The sequence below is a fragment of the Corvus hawaiiensis genome, chromosome 9, assembly GCF_020740725.1.
Source record: "Corvus hawaiiensis isolate bCorHaw1 chromosome 9, bCorHaw1.pri.cur, whole genome shotgun sequence".
Lineage (NCBI taxonomy): Eukaryota > Metazoa > Chordata > Aves > Passeriformes > Corvidae > Corvus > Corvus hawaiiensis.
This window is the reverse complement of record NC_063221.1, coordinates 14,870,351-14,888,239: the sequence shown is the minus strand read 5'-3', so window position 1 is coordinate 14,888,239 and position 17,889 is coordinate 14,870,351. Positions and strand designations below refer to the sequence as shown.

The 17,889-nt window shown below is 37.5% G+C and overlaps 1 protein-coding gene across 7 annotated transcripts in view; it reads right to left on the bottom strand.

Annotated features, from left to right (window-relative positions):
• Positions 1–17,889, bottom strand: part of DPYD (dihydropyrimidine dehydrogenase) — a 359,733-nt gene that overhangs the window by 245,180 nt on the left and 96,664 nt on the right. For 6 of the 7 annotated variants that reach the window (XM_048312842.1, XM_048312847.1, XM_048312844.1 and 3 more), the window contains 2 exons: positions 15,405–15,492; positions 3,543–3,704 (listed from right to left, as the gene is read on the bottom strand). In XM_048312842.1, the coding sequence (XP_048168799.1) occupies positions 3,543–3,704; positions 15,405–15,492 (250 nt within the window). Of the gene's footprint in view, position 1; positions 2,279–3,542; positions 3,705–15,404; positions 15,493–17,889 lie in introns of those variants that run through there. The other variant, XM_048312848.1, reaches the window with a different exon arrangement.

The following is a 17,889-nucleotide window of genomic DNA, read 5'->3' as shown; positions in this document are numbered from 1 at the left end:
AAGAGGAACAAATCACCAGAACTGTAGCTGGCACAAGAGCCCCAGTACTAAATGATCTAGTATTTATATCTAGTATGCTGAGATTAAAATAATACATTTTCTATTTAGCTTATGTTGCACCATTCAGAATGATTAAATAGAAACAGAAGAGAACCTTTAGATTCAATAAAGTCTATCCAAAAATGTAGTAATTTGAGAGTTTCCTACTAATACTACAGCAGATAATGTAACAGATCTTGCTTCCTTTTTACTACAAGCTTGCAGACTTGTACTTGAATAACCAGTGATTTTAGTTCATTTTGGGACTGGCAGCCATATACCTCAAGCTTGTGTGTATTGTCACTGCAATCTCAGTATATTTTCACTGAACTTGTGTTCAAAAAATGGATGTTTCCTGCTTCTGAAGAATTTGGGCAAAGGAGACAGATAAAGACATTAATATGATTTTGACCTGTGCAGTAGCAGGTGTAACCTGAGCTTGAAACTCGTCATTTATAATAGTGAGCTTTTACTCCATGTTATTCTCTAGATGCAACAGTTACCATGGTAACTGCATCCCAGTATACACATTCTACATCACAAATACAAACGGATATTTCCTTTTTTCCACTTAAACATTTAATTGTCAAAATTCACATTTTTCCAGGCTGGATTACAATTCACTTTGAGAACGAGCCAAACATAGTTACTAAACTATATGAAAGGGCAGAAGGAAAATGCAGGTGGCATAAGGTGCCATTTTTTTTTTTATTGTTCTACCGTATGCAAGACAAATATTTTACAATTAGGGAGCTTTATCTGCAGTAGGAACAGATGATCAGTCATTGTTCAGAAGCACAAACAGGCACACGTCATACCCATATATTTTCCATTTTAAATCCACATTCCTGCTTTACTGCAATTTTATCTATTATCTCAGCTAGCAGTTGTGTCCTTTTATTATTGCTCACTCTCGTAATGCATCAAGTGTATGATCCTCAGACTAATTCCAAGGAAAAAAAAGCCTAAAACTGGCTTCATGCACAATGGAGTTTTCAGTAAATAAGCCCCTGTGGGACAAATATTACACCATGCATGAGAATCACCATGCAGCTCTCATTAAGACTAACACATGTTGCATGCCTAAATTACACAATTTGCTAAGTTACTTGTATAGGTAGAGCTGTGAACACACTTCGTTTGCAGTATCTGGGCCAATTCTTGTATGAACAGTAGTACCTTACAATTTTCTTCAATATTATAATCTATATTTTTATAATGACTGTTACTTGGAAGCACTATTATATTTTTGCAACTACACCACTTTCACCGTAAAATTTAACTGAAAAGTAAAAAAGTACTAATTGCAAAAGTTACTGCCTATTACTACTAATTAGGAGTGCTGCAACAATACAAATTCTATGTTAAACAGCAGTAAACCTGAAGGTTATTAACAACGAATTTTTTTACCTTCTTTTACATTTTTATATGCCAGATGTATAGAAATAGAGCTACAATGAAAATATGAAGGATAATAAAATATATTGAAATGTTCTTTTTGTTGGGAGTGCCATATAGAACTACATAACAATTTTATTTTGCTAGAACTCTTGAAACTAATATAATTTTAAACAAACTTGAAACATTAGGAGCAAAGCCATTCAAAACTATTAATCCTCTGCAGTTTTCATATCAATCATTATGCTAGCACTGAGCTTTTTGAATAGATTTCTAAAGATTTTTTGAAGAAAAATGGCAGATATTTAGCATTATCTATCAAGCCATAATTCCTCTCTATTAATCATAGCATAGGGGCTAAAAGAAGATACAAATCAAATTATAACAGATATTACTTGTATTTGGTTCCTAAACAGTAATATTTCACCATTGTATTTATGATCTACTTGACAACTGCTTAATCTTTTTTGTTTGGTTGGTTGGTTTGGGGGTTTTATCTTTGGTTTTGTGGGGGTTTAAGGAAAAAAAGAAGTCTGCTGTGCAACAGATACTAGCTTTTCAAAATATGGAATAAAGGCCATGAGAAGAAAAGCTAAGAAAAGTGCCTTTTGACTGATAAAACCCAACTATTGAACATACACATAAAGCTAACACAGTCCAGTGTCTCTAGTCTCACCCTGTAAATGAGAACTTTGGTCTAAGCTGCACTGATTCTTATACTTGTGCATTCAAATCTCAAGAAAAATGAAGTGGTTAGCTACTTAAATGACAGAGAGGATAGAAGATTCAGCAACAGCTAGCAGAAGAGTTTATCAGGTGCTCCAGAAGATTTACAAGTCTCCTGGAGAGATAAAAAGAAAAACAGATAAAAGGAGAGCAGCAGCAGCAGGTAGCAGTATTTGCTCATCAAATCATGACCCACAGCCATAGAGAAGGGAGTGTGAAGTCTGTGCATGACACCAGAGGAAAATATTGGTCTTATAGATATCATCTGTTACTTCCAACTTAATTTGCATTTCCATTTTGGTCTGTCCTACAAAGTTGTTTTTTTTATTTTCCCAGGCTTTGCAAAGTTGACTGGAACTTCATTGTATGTTTGTAAATAAGATCAGCCAAATGGCTCATGATACAAAATAGGGGCATGCATATTAGTTAAGGACTGTATAGAAATGTGCAATCTTACCACAAGCATATGCTGTTTTTAATACAGCCACAACTCCCTCACTTTCACAGAGGCCAAAATCACAATTGTTAGCCAATGATATTTCAGCTAGATCAGATGAGTTACCATCTGAGACCTTGAGTTAGGTAAAAATTCTCCATGCCTTCAAAAGAAGTTAAGAAATGAGCAGTTGCCTCTTTTTTCAGATAGAAATTGGAGCATTGAAACTACATAATCAAAAGCAATGCACAAGAACCTCAACAAAAACCCATGAGAAGAATTCCTAACATGAAGCAGCAAAACAACGTCTGCTTCAGTTGCCAAATCATTCACCTACCCTTATGAACTAATAAATTTACACATACACATGTGTGAATCTGTATCTATATAAGTAGATGCACACGGACATATGTTTTAGGTCAACCTCAAACTACGTATTTACTTAGGTTTGGCAAAATAGGACAATAAAAAGAAAAAAATCATCTGAAGCTTATCTTTGTCTCAAAGCCAGTATAAACACACATGAATTCTGCTATAGAATCTACCCTATGCCCGGAACAGTTCTACATCTCCTTAATATGCGCTTACAGATAGAGGTGCACTTGATCTTTTCCCCTATGTAGCCTACTCGAGTAACATCCACAATTTCACCTGACTGAGATAAATCTTTCATTATAAAAGAAATTGTCTCAACTACTAGTATGTCTAAAGAATCATCATGTCCACAGATAATGTTCTTTATGTTCCTATAATGTACTGCATTACAAAAGCATTCCTAAGCTTTTGAGTGTGCTGTAAGAAAAAGGATAATTATTCTAGCTTTCTATGCCTTTATTTTATTAGAATCAACCATTTTTTTGAAAAAATACATTAACAAAGGCAACCACTGGCAGTACTCAATAGTACATACAAAGAATTTAAGACATTTGCAAGTCCTACCTACCTCAGTAGCAAACTGCTGCAATCCACCGATATTAATTGGTCCTTCCTCAGTGGCATACAAATTGCAGCCACCAACACAGAGATCTGATGTTGGACACACCATTCCGCATGTCAGGCCAAGTGGATTGTCAGAAAGAATCATTTTGGCAGCTCCATAATAGTTCTGAAGGAAAAAGAGAAAGGAAGAAGAAATAAAAAAGACAGTTGTGTACCAATGAAGCAAAAGTTAAAACCTTCAAGAGATAATAACTTTGTAGTAGAATAATACATAAATACATATGTTAAATAACACTAATATTACTTAAATGTACTAACATGTTATGCAAAATTCCATCAAAGACACTGAGAATAAAGTCAGCAAAAACTGTGGCTTGTGCAAAGATAAACTTTAGCTTTTTAGCTTGCAAAATAGTTAAAAGCGTCTTCAGTCTGAAGCGATTGTAGGATTTTTAGTAGCTTCACAAATCTTCCTTCAAAAACTACAACTGCTGCATTATGTACTTGAAAATATTTTCTCCATTTCTAAGTCAATTGGACAGTAGCTGAGTTGCAACCCTTGGAGGTCTGACCAGAAAGTGCCAGTTACATTATCAGCTCTTTATGACACAGGAATGAAAGGCTTATTTTACACATCTGTGCAGACCATCTCTATGGATATTCCTGTCCTTCACACCAGAGCAGTAGCGCCAACTTTCCCAGACACATGATGAGAAGACTTTCCACGTAGCCACCTGCAGATATTGCATTACTGAATTCTTTTTTGAACTCTTTTTTCCTCAGCACACACTGATCAGGGCAAACACTTATTCTCCAGTTTCTTTAAATAGCAAATCAGGGAACTGATTAAAGATGTTACGTACCATTCACAACTTTAAAGATTCTCGATTTCAGTGGACTTCTTCAGAAAAGGAATAGCCACCTGATGTAAAAGGACTAGCAAGATTTCTTTCCATAATAAAACTCTAAGGAATGCCATTAGCAAGTTCCAAGTGTCTGACGCCATGAGAAAACAACCCCTCATGTTTTTTTCAGCTGGATAATTGTCTTAAGAGGGAGCATCAGAGGAAATTCCAGGAGAGACCTGAAGTGTCATTTAAAGGGAGGGAACTACTGATGTCAGCTCTGCATCTATGTTAATGAAATCATGGTGAAATTAAAGCAAACCTTTTACATACTGTATTTTCTTGCGTATAGTCAATATAGAAGTGTAGTTAATAGTACAGTGTAGTTCTTCCTTCATTTTACCATGTTTCCCAACCTCTCCAGAAGTCCCACCAAGGGAAGTCCATGAAGATGGTTAAATCTAGAGTTATCTTTTAAGACCAGAAGACAATATAGTACCCCTTAGAACCAGCACATGGCTGAGGTTCCACAAAGTTTCCTCAGTGAGAAATTAATGCTGGGATGTCATTCCAGCTTTCTCCACACTAGAAGTAACTGAGAGGCTGAAAACCAGTATGTGTCCTTCCTCTTCCACCACCTATTCCATATTCCAATCTTCAGCAACCATCACCAGCAAGAAACCATTTTCTAGAACAAGTACCTTCACCTGTCCTGTCCTGTCCCAGGACAGCTGACCCAGAACAGAGAGAAGATGTAGTGGTCAAGCACTGCAAAGTACTTGGTCGTAGCAGACCCTGTGCAATGCCTGGGACTTTCTGTCAAGTAGGTTAATGCACACAGAAGTGTTTATTCAAAGCAAGTGCTTTGCCACACAGAGTAAGAACTCACCAAGGAATAAGAACAGTGTCAAGATCTGACAATGTAACCAACAATGGGTAACAAGAATTTGATTTGGGAGGTTCAAATTCACTACAGGCAGATTATAAAACTGAGCATACAATTATCTAAAGTTAAACCAGATGATACAGACACATACAGAGATTACCAAGAAAATGCCGACATTCAATAACTGTATTTCCAAACGTAACTGGACTTCTTGCTTACAGTTACTGGTCTACTGGACACCATGAGCCTCTGTCCATCACCTGGAAACACAAACCAACTGCCTAGGAGTACTTTCATGGGATTTCCTTAGACACTATTAAACCCCACTGAAATTCTAATCCTGGCTGAACAGGCAATCCCTTTATACAACTATTCGGAGAGAATCTTCAACCATTTCCCGTGCGACAACTAGCGAAACACTTTATTATCTGCAATTCTCATTTATTCCAATGTAAAGGAGTATTAGTTACACTGAAATTGTATGTATTAGAAAATATTTTTGCTCTTCCAGATGAATTACACTGTTTTGATATAGAGATTATTAGGGATGCTAAAAAAAACCTGTAAAGACACTGCAAGCTCAATTTGGCAGCAAAATACAGAAGTCCAGTTATATTGGAGATGTCACTGACACATAAATTTGCAGACAGCAGAAGTGACAGTCAGTGCAGGAGACCCACATCTTTCTGAAGCAGCACTGGGAGAGCAGCCCAGATACCCTGCAGCATCTTAAGTGGCTCTAAATGCCTGTTCCTCTGGCAATTACATCCCGACATTCCTTTTTTCCACTCTAAAGGAATAATTACAAACTAGTACTGGTGATTTTTCTAACTAACTCAAAGACAAAATGTTTTTCAATGAACTTTTGTTCTCTTTTATGTTTCACACATATTAGACTTATAGTGTTCCTTCCTGTGTCGTCCAGGATTATTATGTTTATTATCTTCAGCTCTGGTTCAATGGAAAAAAAGTGCATTTGCATTTAAGCAACTTCATTAGGGATTTTCTAAATTTTTTAGCTTTGTAATTAAAAACAATATACAGACCTAGTTATGCCTAGAAAGAAAAGCTGTTAAATATTACCTTTTTAAAATTAATTTTCTTACATATATAAAGTATATTCTCACACTTGAGCTGTGCCAATACAAGCAACGTCAACACAGTTGGCACATCTTACTTCTTTTGCAAGCTCAAACCAAACTTTCAGCACAGCTATGCTACGGAAAGACAGGGTATGTTGAAGTACAAGTGACTTCAGAGAGACAGGCCCAGAATCACTATGGGTATAGGATCAAGATCACAGTTTGTTAAGGGGATATCTAAGGAAATCTGTCTCAGAACACCATACCAGAGTTTGGTAAGGAGGAGGCTGGAACTGAAGACCCAGTGGGGGAAAGGCCAAGTGCTTTACTCTTAATTTGAGGGAAATGTGATGGAGTATATAAAGGTAGAGACCTGATTTGGGAAGCTTTGAGATATTGCTGTCATGATCATGAGTTCCTGCAGTGCCACTAGCAGCGGTGGCACCTGAGAAAAAAGGAATTACATCCTCTTCAAATAAGAGTATCAAAAAGTATATAGTACACATTAGCATACTAAATATTAAGACCTTAACTGAACTGTATCAAACAGTATATATCTTCTAATCTTAGCAACTAAAATATTTTTAACTATAAATTAAAAGACAGTCACATTTGAGAAAAGCAGGGCAAGGCTTCCCTAGTGTGTTCCAGCTGCACTAACACAGACACCTCCAGAGACAAAAGGGAAGCACAGGTTCAGAGTGGACTTGGTTTCCTGGTCTGCCAAAAAATAGTTACTCTGTGTTAATTTTACCATAGGTAAACTTAGAACATTCTCTCAGAAGAGCTGCAGTTCCCGTATTCTCCTCTTCTACCTTCCTGAAGACCAGTGTAACCACTGTTCCCATTGCAACTGTTCCTGCTCACTACCAGTGAAAGGATATCACCACTGTGGAGTGGCTCAAGAGCAAGTCCATCTGCAAACCTCCTGCCTGCCAGGGCAAAGTGCAGTGGGGAGGACAGGCGCTGGGCAGGACTCCACATGCCCAGCTCTGAGTTGCTTCCTCTATTTATCCTTCTATTCTATTTAATCATTTATCCTGTCTTTACTGTGTAATTATACAACATATCAAACAATTAGAAAAATGTTTTACAATACTTGACAAAAACTGGCAGATACAGTTAAGTCTAGTAAGTTACACGGAGTGGTGTTATACAAGCTGCGTTAAAAAACTGCAAAGCACTGTGTTACTACAGTAATAAATGAGTTTATAGTACGTGTACAGTGTCTTAAATGCTTAGTTACACACACATTGTGCTTATGCAGCTTTATCCTTTTTAAGCCAAAAACATGTATTAATGATCATTACATTTATCAGTGACATTAAAAGTAGAATAGAATATTCACATTTTTTAAAAAAATATTGATCACTTCACAAAATTAGTGTGTAGTAGGCTGCATGTAAAACAGACATGCCAAGATGCAGACCCTGCAGGCTGGTAACTGCGCACATGTTGTACATGAGAAAGGATCACAACTAAAGGGAGGCTGGCTTCATTAAAATGACACAGTTACTTCAGTTCATGGAATAATTCAATCTACCTTAACAGTTTGGAGTAATTTCTGTAGATGTTTAAATAATAAGATGACTCAGTTGGCCAGTTACTTAGAGACGTCACAGAGGAAGCCAGTCTAAAACTAGAATGTTTCTGAATTTTTTGATGAGATAAATGTCTGCTCCTGCCTTTGTTCATAGAATCTTTTTTCCTGTGCACTTCCATAGAAATAAAATTAATCTAACTGGGTAGGATGTTTTATGGTTTCCTACATCAAAATGTCAATAAATACTACATTGCTAACACAGGGAACAAAAACAAGCCTTAAACAGATATCAATAATCAGAGGAAAACAGGCAGAGGAGGATCTCCACATGTATCATTTGGAAGCATTATATAATTTGCATGCAAATTAGACTGTTTTTTACTTGAAAAAAACCTATTAAAACACATAGGATCAATACTGAGAGACCAGAAGAAATTGCATTTACTATCAGGAAATGCTTATAGCATCCTTTCTTTCAATTCAATTCAGGAGCTTTTTAAATAAATTCATTATGCATCAGGGTGTTTTGATATTGCAGTTTTCTCAAAAACAATGAAGAATATGCATTATTATGCTTTCTGTAATAAAAATGAATACACTGACTTTATCAGAATTTGGAGACAGTGTGAATACTTTAAAAAGAAAAAAGAAAGAAGTCATAATTTCTTTTTCATCTGGATTTAAGTTTAAAAAAGGGAGACATAGCAAAATACATGGAAAAATATCACCACCTCCTATTCTAGTTCATGTTCCGCAATGGCTTTAAAATTTACTCAAGATGTATTGGATTAAAATATTTCCACAGACCGAAGAGTCCCTATTTAAAGTATGTTGTTATATAAGGAGCATTTTTCACACTGACACACACCAGTTCAGATATAACGAGAAACGCCCTCAGTCTGTCAGCCCCCCCAAATATCTTCCAAAGAAGAATGAACAAAACATAACAGCAACTTACCAAATCATACATATTCTATATTATAATGCTGATGATTTTTAATCAATCCAGAAATCTTTCACATCATTTGACTTGTGCCATCATAACAGGACTGTAATTTCACACAGTGTCACTATCTTTTTATGAAAAAGAATGGAAGAAATATCTTGTACTGTCATTTTGTCCTTTGTAGTCTAGAATGTGAGAGATTCCTTAATTGACATAGTGTCATCGCAGAAGTCTATTCTACATAATTACACTACGGCAACTGAAACCAGCTGTCAGCCATTCCATTACACTAAGTACAAACAGACATCTCAAGAAAAGTCACTGCTTCATGTGCATCAATTTAACATCATTCCTACTTTTCCTTTTAATTTTTTTTTTCTTTTCTTACTATTTTATTTAGTGACCTGAAATACACTAAGATTAACAGAGAAAGATGAATAAAACAGCACTTTCGAAAAACCTGGGGCCTCAAAGTAGTACTTAAAGATTAATTGTGATGCATATCTGTATATAATTATTACCAGTCACCTAGCAGCTTTCTGACTTTCACAATCTTTCATTGTATTAACCGTATCCCACCTACAGTATTTTACATAAGAACAGTGACTCGTCGTTTTCTACAGTCTTTGCAATGGCATATGGATGTCTTTTGTTAATTTAATCAGAGGTCCTTTGGCCCAGAAAAAACCCATCATTCTGTTTCTCTCACCTGTCATAATCCTATGTCTCTCAACACCCTTTCTCTGTGGCAATCTTCTCTTCATTTATTTTCTCTTAGCAATTCCACAACTTTTTGTATCTTGTTTTCCTCTGTCTACGCACTTTTCATTTTTGTTATTTCTAATGTATTACCACAAACACATTTTCCTTTACTCCCTCTTATCTCCCAAACTTCAGATTCACCCTTATCCCTTGGTATCCATCTCTATCATCCAGTTTGTTCCCTCCATGATTTCTCCTTTAAAAAAGCAGAATTTACTCTTGAAAATCCCACACGAATTTCCTTTGGTTTCATTTAAACCTAAGGATTCCTCTGAAATTCTAAAGCTTACCCTCATGTTCCACAAGTTTCTCTCTACTGTTCCTGACATTCATTTCTCCCTTCTCCATTTCCCTTGCCAGTGTTCTGCACAGCCCAGGGACAACCTTTCACCTTTTATCCAGAGGGCAGCACGGCTTCGCTGATTTTGGGGGTTGGGCTGCTTCTCGAGTTTGTTTTTCAATACGGGGTTTTTATTTGGTTTGGGGATTTTTTGAGGGGCACTGGGTTCTTTTTTCTTGCTGTTGCTCTTTTTTTAATGCTAGCCTCCATACAGTCTGTTAAAAAGAGTTGACGTGTCAGTGCAAATGAGCTGATTTTTATTACTAAGGGATATGGGAGAAGATGGTCTTTCTGAACACAGAAGTAACTGTTGAGTCAATGTCAGGAATCACTGTAATAATGCATAGCTTGAAATGAAAATATAAGCGCTAGTAACAGAGGGCTACAGCGACAAAGTGAGTTCTACGAGTCCAGATAACACAAAAGATACTCCTGTACCCCCAGTTCTTCATTACAGACTGAGACTATAAAGGCTGAGTCACTCACTCCTTATGCCTGTGCTGTGTAAAAAAAGTTAATATTCCCATGTGCATTAACAGTTGTTTTTCCATCTACTATTCAACCATAAAGGTGTCTGATAACAAAAAGCTCCAAGACACTCTCACTGAGCAGTTCAAAGGCAGAGCATGTGAGGAGCTGTTGCTTTCTAAAGGTCCACTTCTCTGGCACAGTTTTGCTGAACAGGAGAAAAGATGGAACCCTACAAGTGTTCAGGCTGAGAGATGCTTCTGGGAAATAGTAGGAATTTCTGCTGCTGTAAAACATTTGCCTGTGCCAGTCCTAAAGGATGACAAGTGTTAAAGCTCCATTTTACAAATTCCTTCTTGCTTTGACATATCAACATAGGGAAAGGAGGGCATAAAATCCTAAAATCATTCCTGGTAGTCCTTCAGGGCTAGGGGACAAAGCTTCTCCTGCACCAGCTGAACATGTTTGGATTCTTTTAGTGTATTTTTTTTCTTTTTAAAGAAATAAACAACTAAGACAGTACTAGTTCATTATAAAACAAGGAATATACATTTTGCAGTGTGGTGGTATTTAAAGAGGACAGCTGGAAGTCAGAACACTTGTTTGCCATCTTTTGATGTTAAGAAATAAATATAGTAATGCATGCCTGGTGAATTTGAAGTCTGGTCTGAGAGACACAATTGCAAGCGGTCTTTGTGAACTGAGAAACACGAACTGGGAAGACACAATAGAATAGACTGTACCTTTATAAAGTGGAGTTGTAATCCAGTTTGTATGGAAAAAGAGAGTGGAAGTTGTGGCCTAAACTCTACTGAGTCACAGCAGCTAACACAATACAGTGTAAGTGACATCCTTTCTCTCAAAGAGGCTCAAGGCTCATTGAGTCTGGCAACTCAATTACCCTCTCAACCCAGGAACAACCCTCCTCCCCTGTCCCTCTTCTACTCCAGAGCTCAGGTCTAATGGCAGAACAGCCAGAACAGCTACATTGTAGATGGCCTGTAAACATCTAAAAAGCCTCAGGCTTAAGAGAACAAGAATCGCTGACCCTTTATGATTGCTATTGCCATTTCCCAACAAAACAAACTGCATACAATACAGAGGTTTTAAATACCTGGCAAAGTAATTCGTTTTCAGCATACTACTGTCTAAATAGTTTAAATATATTAATATATAACATTAAATATATTAAAATGAATCATGTTTAAATAAATACCTGCATGCAATACTGCTTACACAAGGATAAGGACAGGGAATTTATTGAACACAATTTTCTCTAAACAAGTAGAAGAGTAACCAGCTGAAGTGAGTTACTCAAGTGGGTGATGAGATTCAGAAGCAGGACATGGACTGCAGTAAGTCTAGAAAAATGTACCTCAATTCCCTGAATTTATTGACCTCAAACACCTGAACATTCTACATTTCACCTATTTATTTTTTGGTAGAAGCTACCATACATATTTACAAGCTTTTAGATTAAAAATGGAAGTTTATTTATATGATGAAAACAGCAAAAACAAATCTATCATACTGAAAACGATCTTCGGTGACATGCAAAATATCCTTGATCATCTTAAGCAAGAACTTCAGTGACAATAATGCAAAAAATTTCATCAGGCTGAATATTCAGACTGCTGAATGATAATATCTAACTTATTATTTCAACAGAAGTTTAGCAAAATGCATAACAAAGTGAAACCATTTTCATATAATTACTTACCAGTTCCATTAAAGACTTTCGAAATTATAAATGATACATTTTAGTGTTCAAAAGCACACCATTCTTGTCTCCTATCTGCTCTAAAAGTCTGTAGAGCAGGTACCACCACAGCAGCAGAATGAAAGATGGCAGAGGACACCACAGGAGCAGCTCTTGTAGTGGGCTCTCACACAGATTCTGCCAGGTCATCACTTCAGGTGAATCATTTCAACTTTTGGTACCCAGCTCTCAACTTCTACCTTGTACCTATTGCTTGCTTGACAGAAAGCAAGGAGTTTCAAAGTGCAGTACTGTAAAAACAGCAATACATAGCTACGACTATAAAACAATTCCACTAATAAAGTAAACCAGAAGAATTTCCTGTTATTTTCTGAAAAACAGAATTTTTTATAAGAGAGATTTTCTAGCAAAGGCATCAGAAACTAATACATTAAAAGGAAAATTCAGCCCAGCATATTGCAGCCATCAAGTCAAGGCTGGGTTCCCTCTATGCACTCATCCTTAAGTTGCTTGGGACACAAATTACAGGAGGCATAGCCACTGACATGGAGGCTACAAATATAAAAACATAGAAAGGTTTGGGTTGGAAGTGGACCTTGAAGATCATCTAGTTCCAAACCCCCTGCCATGGGCATGCAGGACTCTCTAGCCTTGCTCCTCAGCCCATGAAATCAGCTACTTGCTAAGCGTATCCCACTGGGGGTTTTACTCACTTCTAATTTTGGGGGGTTTGTTCTTTTGGTTTTGTTTTCTGGATTTTAGTTTTAAAGTCAGCATCAGAGCTGTTGCAGAGAAATGCTTCCACAAGCATGCTATGTAAGATTTCTTCTGATATGGTAAGGAGAGAAACAAGAGCGTAAGACTGTATGTAAACTCACACTTGAAACTTGACTTAACAGAAGCAGTGCTGATTTAGGCATGCAATTTTCCATCCTAACATCTTTAACAGCAAAAACCAAATATCTGACTTTTCAAAACTTCCTGTACGTGAATGCTTCCTGCTGCCTAGACAACAACCAGACATCAACATGAGGTAAAAGCGGTTACCCAAGCTGTGGTATACCTTTTATAAAAGGCTTCAGAGGGGATACAGAGGATATCGATAGGTAGGGATAGGGCCAAAAAAGACATGCTATGATTACATTTCAGTAATTTAAGATACTTTGGGTTCTCCACAAAAAAAAAAAAAAAACCAACCCCAACGTTATATCTCCTCAGAGAATAGTAATAAGCTGCAATTCTTTTCTACAGCAGGATTTTCTGATAAAACACCAAGTGATCAGGTCATCCTGCAAAAACAGTGTCTTACCAAGCATCTGCAGCTTCCAAGAGGATTCAAAAGCCATCATCAAACAACCCAAATTCCATAGGGTTGATCCACCTCCCTGACCATCTGACAGGTTAAATCTGGCCCTATTAGAATCACTAAGAGTGTACCCATTGGCTTCAGCAAGGCAAAGACTTTACTTCAAACCTTCAAAGCAGTTTACTATTATTCCAGTATAGCACTGCCAAAACACAACTCTACAGTCACCCCACCTTTATTGTCTCTACTTTGTAACAGAAGCACAGAATTCAAAATGAATCAGCCATTAAAATGACTTACCCTTTTTGTCAAGTTACAAAGGGGCATCATATTTTGGAGGCTGTCAGAGTCTAAGAGACCCACCAAATTTATTGTACCAGGATGCTGCTAGTGTTAGTTCTTTTCCTGACATCTTCTGTTGTAGTCTTCAATCCATCTTCCCTGGTTGCTTATTCCAAGCTTTATGTTTTGATAACTAGGCCCCTTTTCTTTTCTCAACAACATATCACCCTATCCTACCCAAAGCAGTAGCATAATGAATCCTCCATAAAAAAAGACCATCCTGGTAAAATACTTCCATAAAATTTGCTTTAGGTTTTCTAAACAAATACAGCACAATGATGAGATAGAGAGTAGCAGTTTCATTACTGCCTCATACCTTCCCTGCTCAGTTTGCCTGCTTCATGATGCCTGAAGAGGTAATAAGCAACAATATGCCACAAACTATACTGTGGTTGCAAACAGATGCCTACATTCATGAAAATAAATGCAGCAGTGACAGCATACAGATTATATAAGAAAACAGTCTATATGCATATACTGGGCATAATGCCAATTACTGCAAACCACATCAACACGTAGTTACATGATAATTGATACACACATTTTAATATCGCCTCTTATCCTAATGTGTCTTGTTAAGGTGCAGAATTTACTGGTGTCTTCTCCGTACCACACACAGTTTAGTGAAAGCCATGTGGCTCTCCACTTGCACATGGAAGTGCTGCTGTTCCCCACACACTTCACTCAGTGTTACCTGTGCTGGCCCTTTCAACTGCATGTAACAGTGAGAAATGTTAGAGCACAAAAAGCAGACAGATAATCTTTATAGCACCCTCAGTAGATTATGAGTCTAGTTGGGCTCATGCAGACATAACTCCCATGACAGCTAATGATTCCATCAGATGGGAAGTAAGCTTTAAAAGGTACGGGGCAACCAATATCCAGTCATCTCTAGGCTATCCCTGATAGCATAATTAATCTTGTCACATCAACTATGCAGTAACCTTTATTTATTTCTATTTATGACCATTAAAAGTCTTTGTAAATCACAATTCAGAATAATGTTTTTAAGATTTCATTATGATCATCGTATAGTAGCCTATTAAGAAAAGGTACAGTACCTCCAAAGAGGGGGCCCATTTATTCCTGTAGTATGTTATTAACAGTCCTAATGAGTGACTACACTTGCATTAAACAGAGCTTCTTACTATAAAGGACAAGGTAATATTCCTTGAGATTATTATCTTTATACCAAATTTTTGCCCATAGGAAATTTAAACTATAATCACGTCAAAAAAAAAAAAATAGAAAACCACCAACCCTCCCCACCCCCCCACCTTTAATGAAAGGAGAGGCTTGTAACTGTAATACCTCAGGTAACAAAAAGGTTAAATAATGACATAATGCTCAGGTTTTTGAATAACATTGTATTTGAAAACCACTAATACCAAAAACTTTATAGAAAAAGTGACATGAAGAAATAGATCTGCACTATACACTATCTGTACAGGCACAGAACAGAAGTAAAAATAGTCAAAAATTAGCTAACTCAAACTTAAAAATGTCTGTTCTAAACACTTTATTTTGAAGACTTTACAAAGATAAGCCTTGAAATGCAATCTCACTCACAAACTGCAAGTAACTGCTGTTTTCTCCTGCCACGTACAACTGCAAGCCCGACTTTACCTTGTTTGCAATGCTTGTGATGAATGACTTGATGTCCAGATTAGTTGGGCAACTCTTCTGACAGGGGGCATCTGCACACTTTAAGCATCTACAGGAATAAAAGAAAATGTGTCAAGGAGACATAGAATACAAGTGCTGCCAATAGCGTAAGGTTTTCAAGTTAGCAGGCTAAAAGATAAGTCACAAGTAAGAATGCATAACACTTTCATAGAATTTCTATTTAAAACCTCAAAGCACTAAATTATCATTATTGACTGTTATCAAAACACAGATTAGTTATGTTTTGTTGACTGCACTTTACATAGGAAGGCAGAGGGTACCATTTACAAATACACAGACTCCACCTGTCAAAGTATTAGGAAACTGTCAAATTACATAGAGGTGATTTTTTTCCCTGGAATCCATGATTGTTAAACTTCTGACCAGTTCATTTTTCTATTGGAAAAAAAATCTGTGCTGTGACTCTAAATCTATTAATTAAGTTCTGGAAGTCTCACTATGGATTAAATTCTGAATGTTGGACACTCAGACATACAAAAGCAACAGTATTTCCACAGAGGACGGAATTACTTTTTACTGTATGTCCAAAGAATAAGAATAGCTGATAAATTTTCAAGTCACTTTTCTATGAATTTTCTGTCATAAGTCTGTGACTTCTGAAAACAATTCAGTAGTCTTATGCATACTCCCAACCAAAATCCCTAAGACCTTCTTCCTGTCATTTCTAATGACAAAACCTAACTGTATATTAAAACATCTTAAGTAATAAAGATTGATTTTCTATTTCTGCATAGTCATACATGGGGATGTAATGATCTGGTTGCCTGCACAAGTCCCATCTAAGGATTAAGTCCTCAAGACAGTCTACACAATGTGCATTAAGCAAACCTAAAAAAAAAAAAAATACATGTCAGCTGAAAAAGTAAAATGGATCTCTATTAAGCATAAATGTATTAGCACACAGCCTTGGTTTTATAGATCAATGATTATCATAGGTCAAATGCCTCACTACTTATCTCAGAATTCGTTGGGTTATTCCAGATGCTCTTTTGATACTGCTTTAGTAACATACAGAATTAACGTAAATTGTGAGTTTAACAATCCATGGAAGATGAAATAAAATTTGATTTTTACATATTATTTGAGCCTAGATACTTACATAAGTTCCACAAGTCTACCTTAATTATTGTTATTCAGTGCTAGGTTGTTACAGTGGGGATTCTGTAACACGATGTATCAAACAAGGAGTCCCAGGGAAAAGAAATATATATGGACCGATTCTTGGTAGATGTTTCAGAGAGATGTTTATTTCTCCAGCTGCATGGCCGGGGCTCTGCAGAGGAACTGAGGCAATCACGGGACCCGAGGGTCCTTGCCCGGCAGGGGAACACAAAACAACCAATGGGGAACGAGGCTGAGCAGGGCCAGGGAAACGCCGTGCCTCCCCCCAGGGCCCCTCTCCAGGACCACATGGCAGGGGAGGAGACCCCAACATTTCACCCGTTTATTTTTAACAGAAGAGATTTAAAACTTAACACTGAAAACAACTGGATAAACATAACAAGAACAGTTTCAAAGTAAAACAAGCCACCCTCCTGAGTCTTTAAATGTCCAAACAGATTCTCTGGAGCATCTTAAGGCTGACAGAAGGGAGACAGGACTCTCCGAGCATGCTTTGTGGGGAAACTGAGGCAGGAGAGGGTTTCTTCCATTTGTACCTGTTGGAACTCTAAACAACAATAGTTAATTTCTTCCTTCCCCCTCTTCATCCCCCACTCAGCATTGGAGAGGGATTTTTGGGGAAACAATTGGCAAAGGCATGCTTTTGTGAGGGAAACCATGGATGAAAAAACGGAGTGGGAATACACTGGGGGTAATAGGATATAGGATAAAGGGGAAAGGTGGGATTAGGAAAGGGAGACTGTAGGGGGGGCTTACAATGGAGATATTGTCTAACATGACTACGATTTTTAGCATATATACTGCCTTTTACAGAAACACCGTCAGGCCCAGTGACCTCTGCTGCTTGTAACCCTCTCTACCTTGCACAATTTTGAACTCCACCACCTCTCCATCTCCCAAGCTTGGGATGTATTTTTCAGGGTTATTCTTTTTAATAGCAGTTCTATGAACGAATATGTCTTGCTGGTTGTCACATCTTGTTATAAAACCATAACTTTGTTCAACATTATACCATTTTACTATTCCTAAAACCTTAGCTACGGTGATCTTTTCCTTTTTCCGAGTGGCTGCTGTTTTCTGTCTCGCTGTGTTTTTGCTTTCTCTTTCACTTTTGCTCACTCCCATGTTGGAATTGTCAGGGCTGCTTGTGCCCGCGCGCTCTTCCCGGGGTCGCATTCGGGGCCGCATGGGCCGGGCCAGGCCACGCCGCTCAGTTCTCCGTGTGTCGCCACTTCTGCTCTCAGCTGCGCTGCCGCTACCTGGGGCCGCACTCATGTCTTGGCTGGGCCCCCGAGTGGCGGTC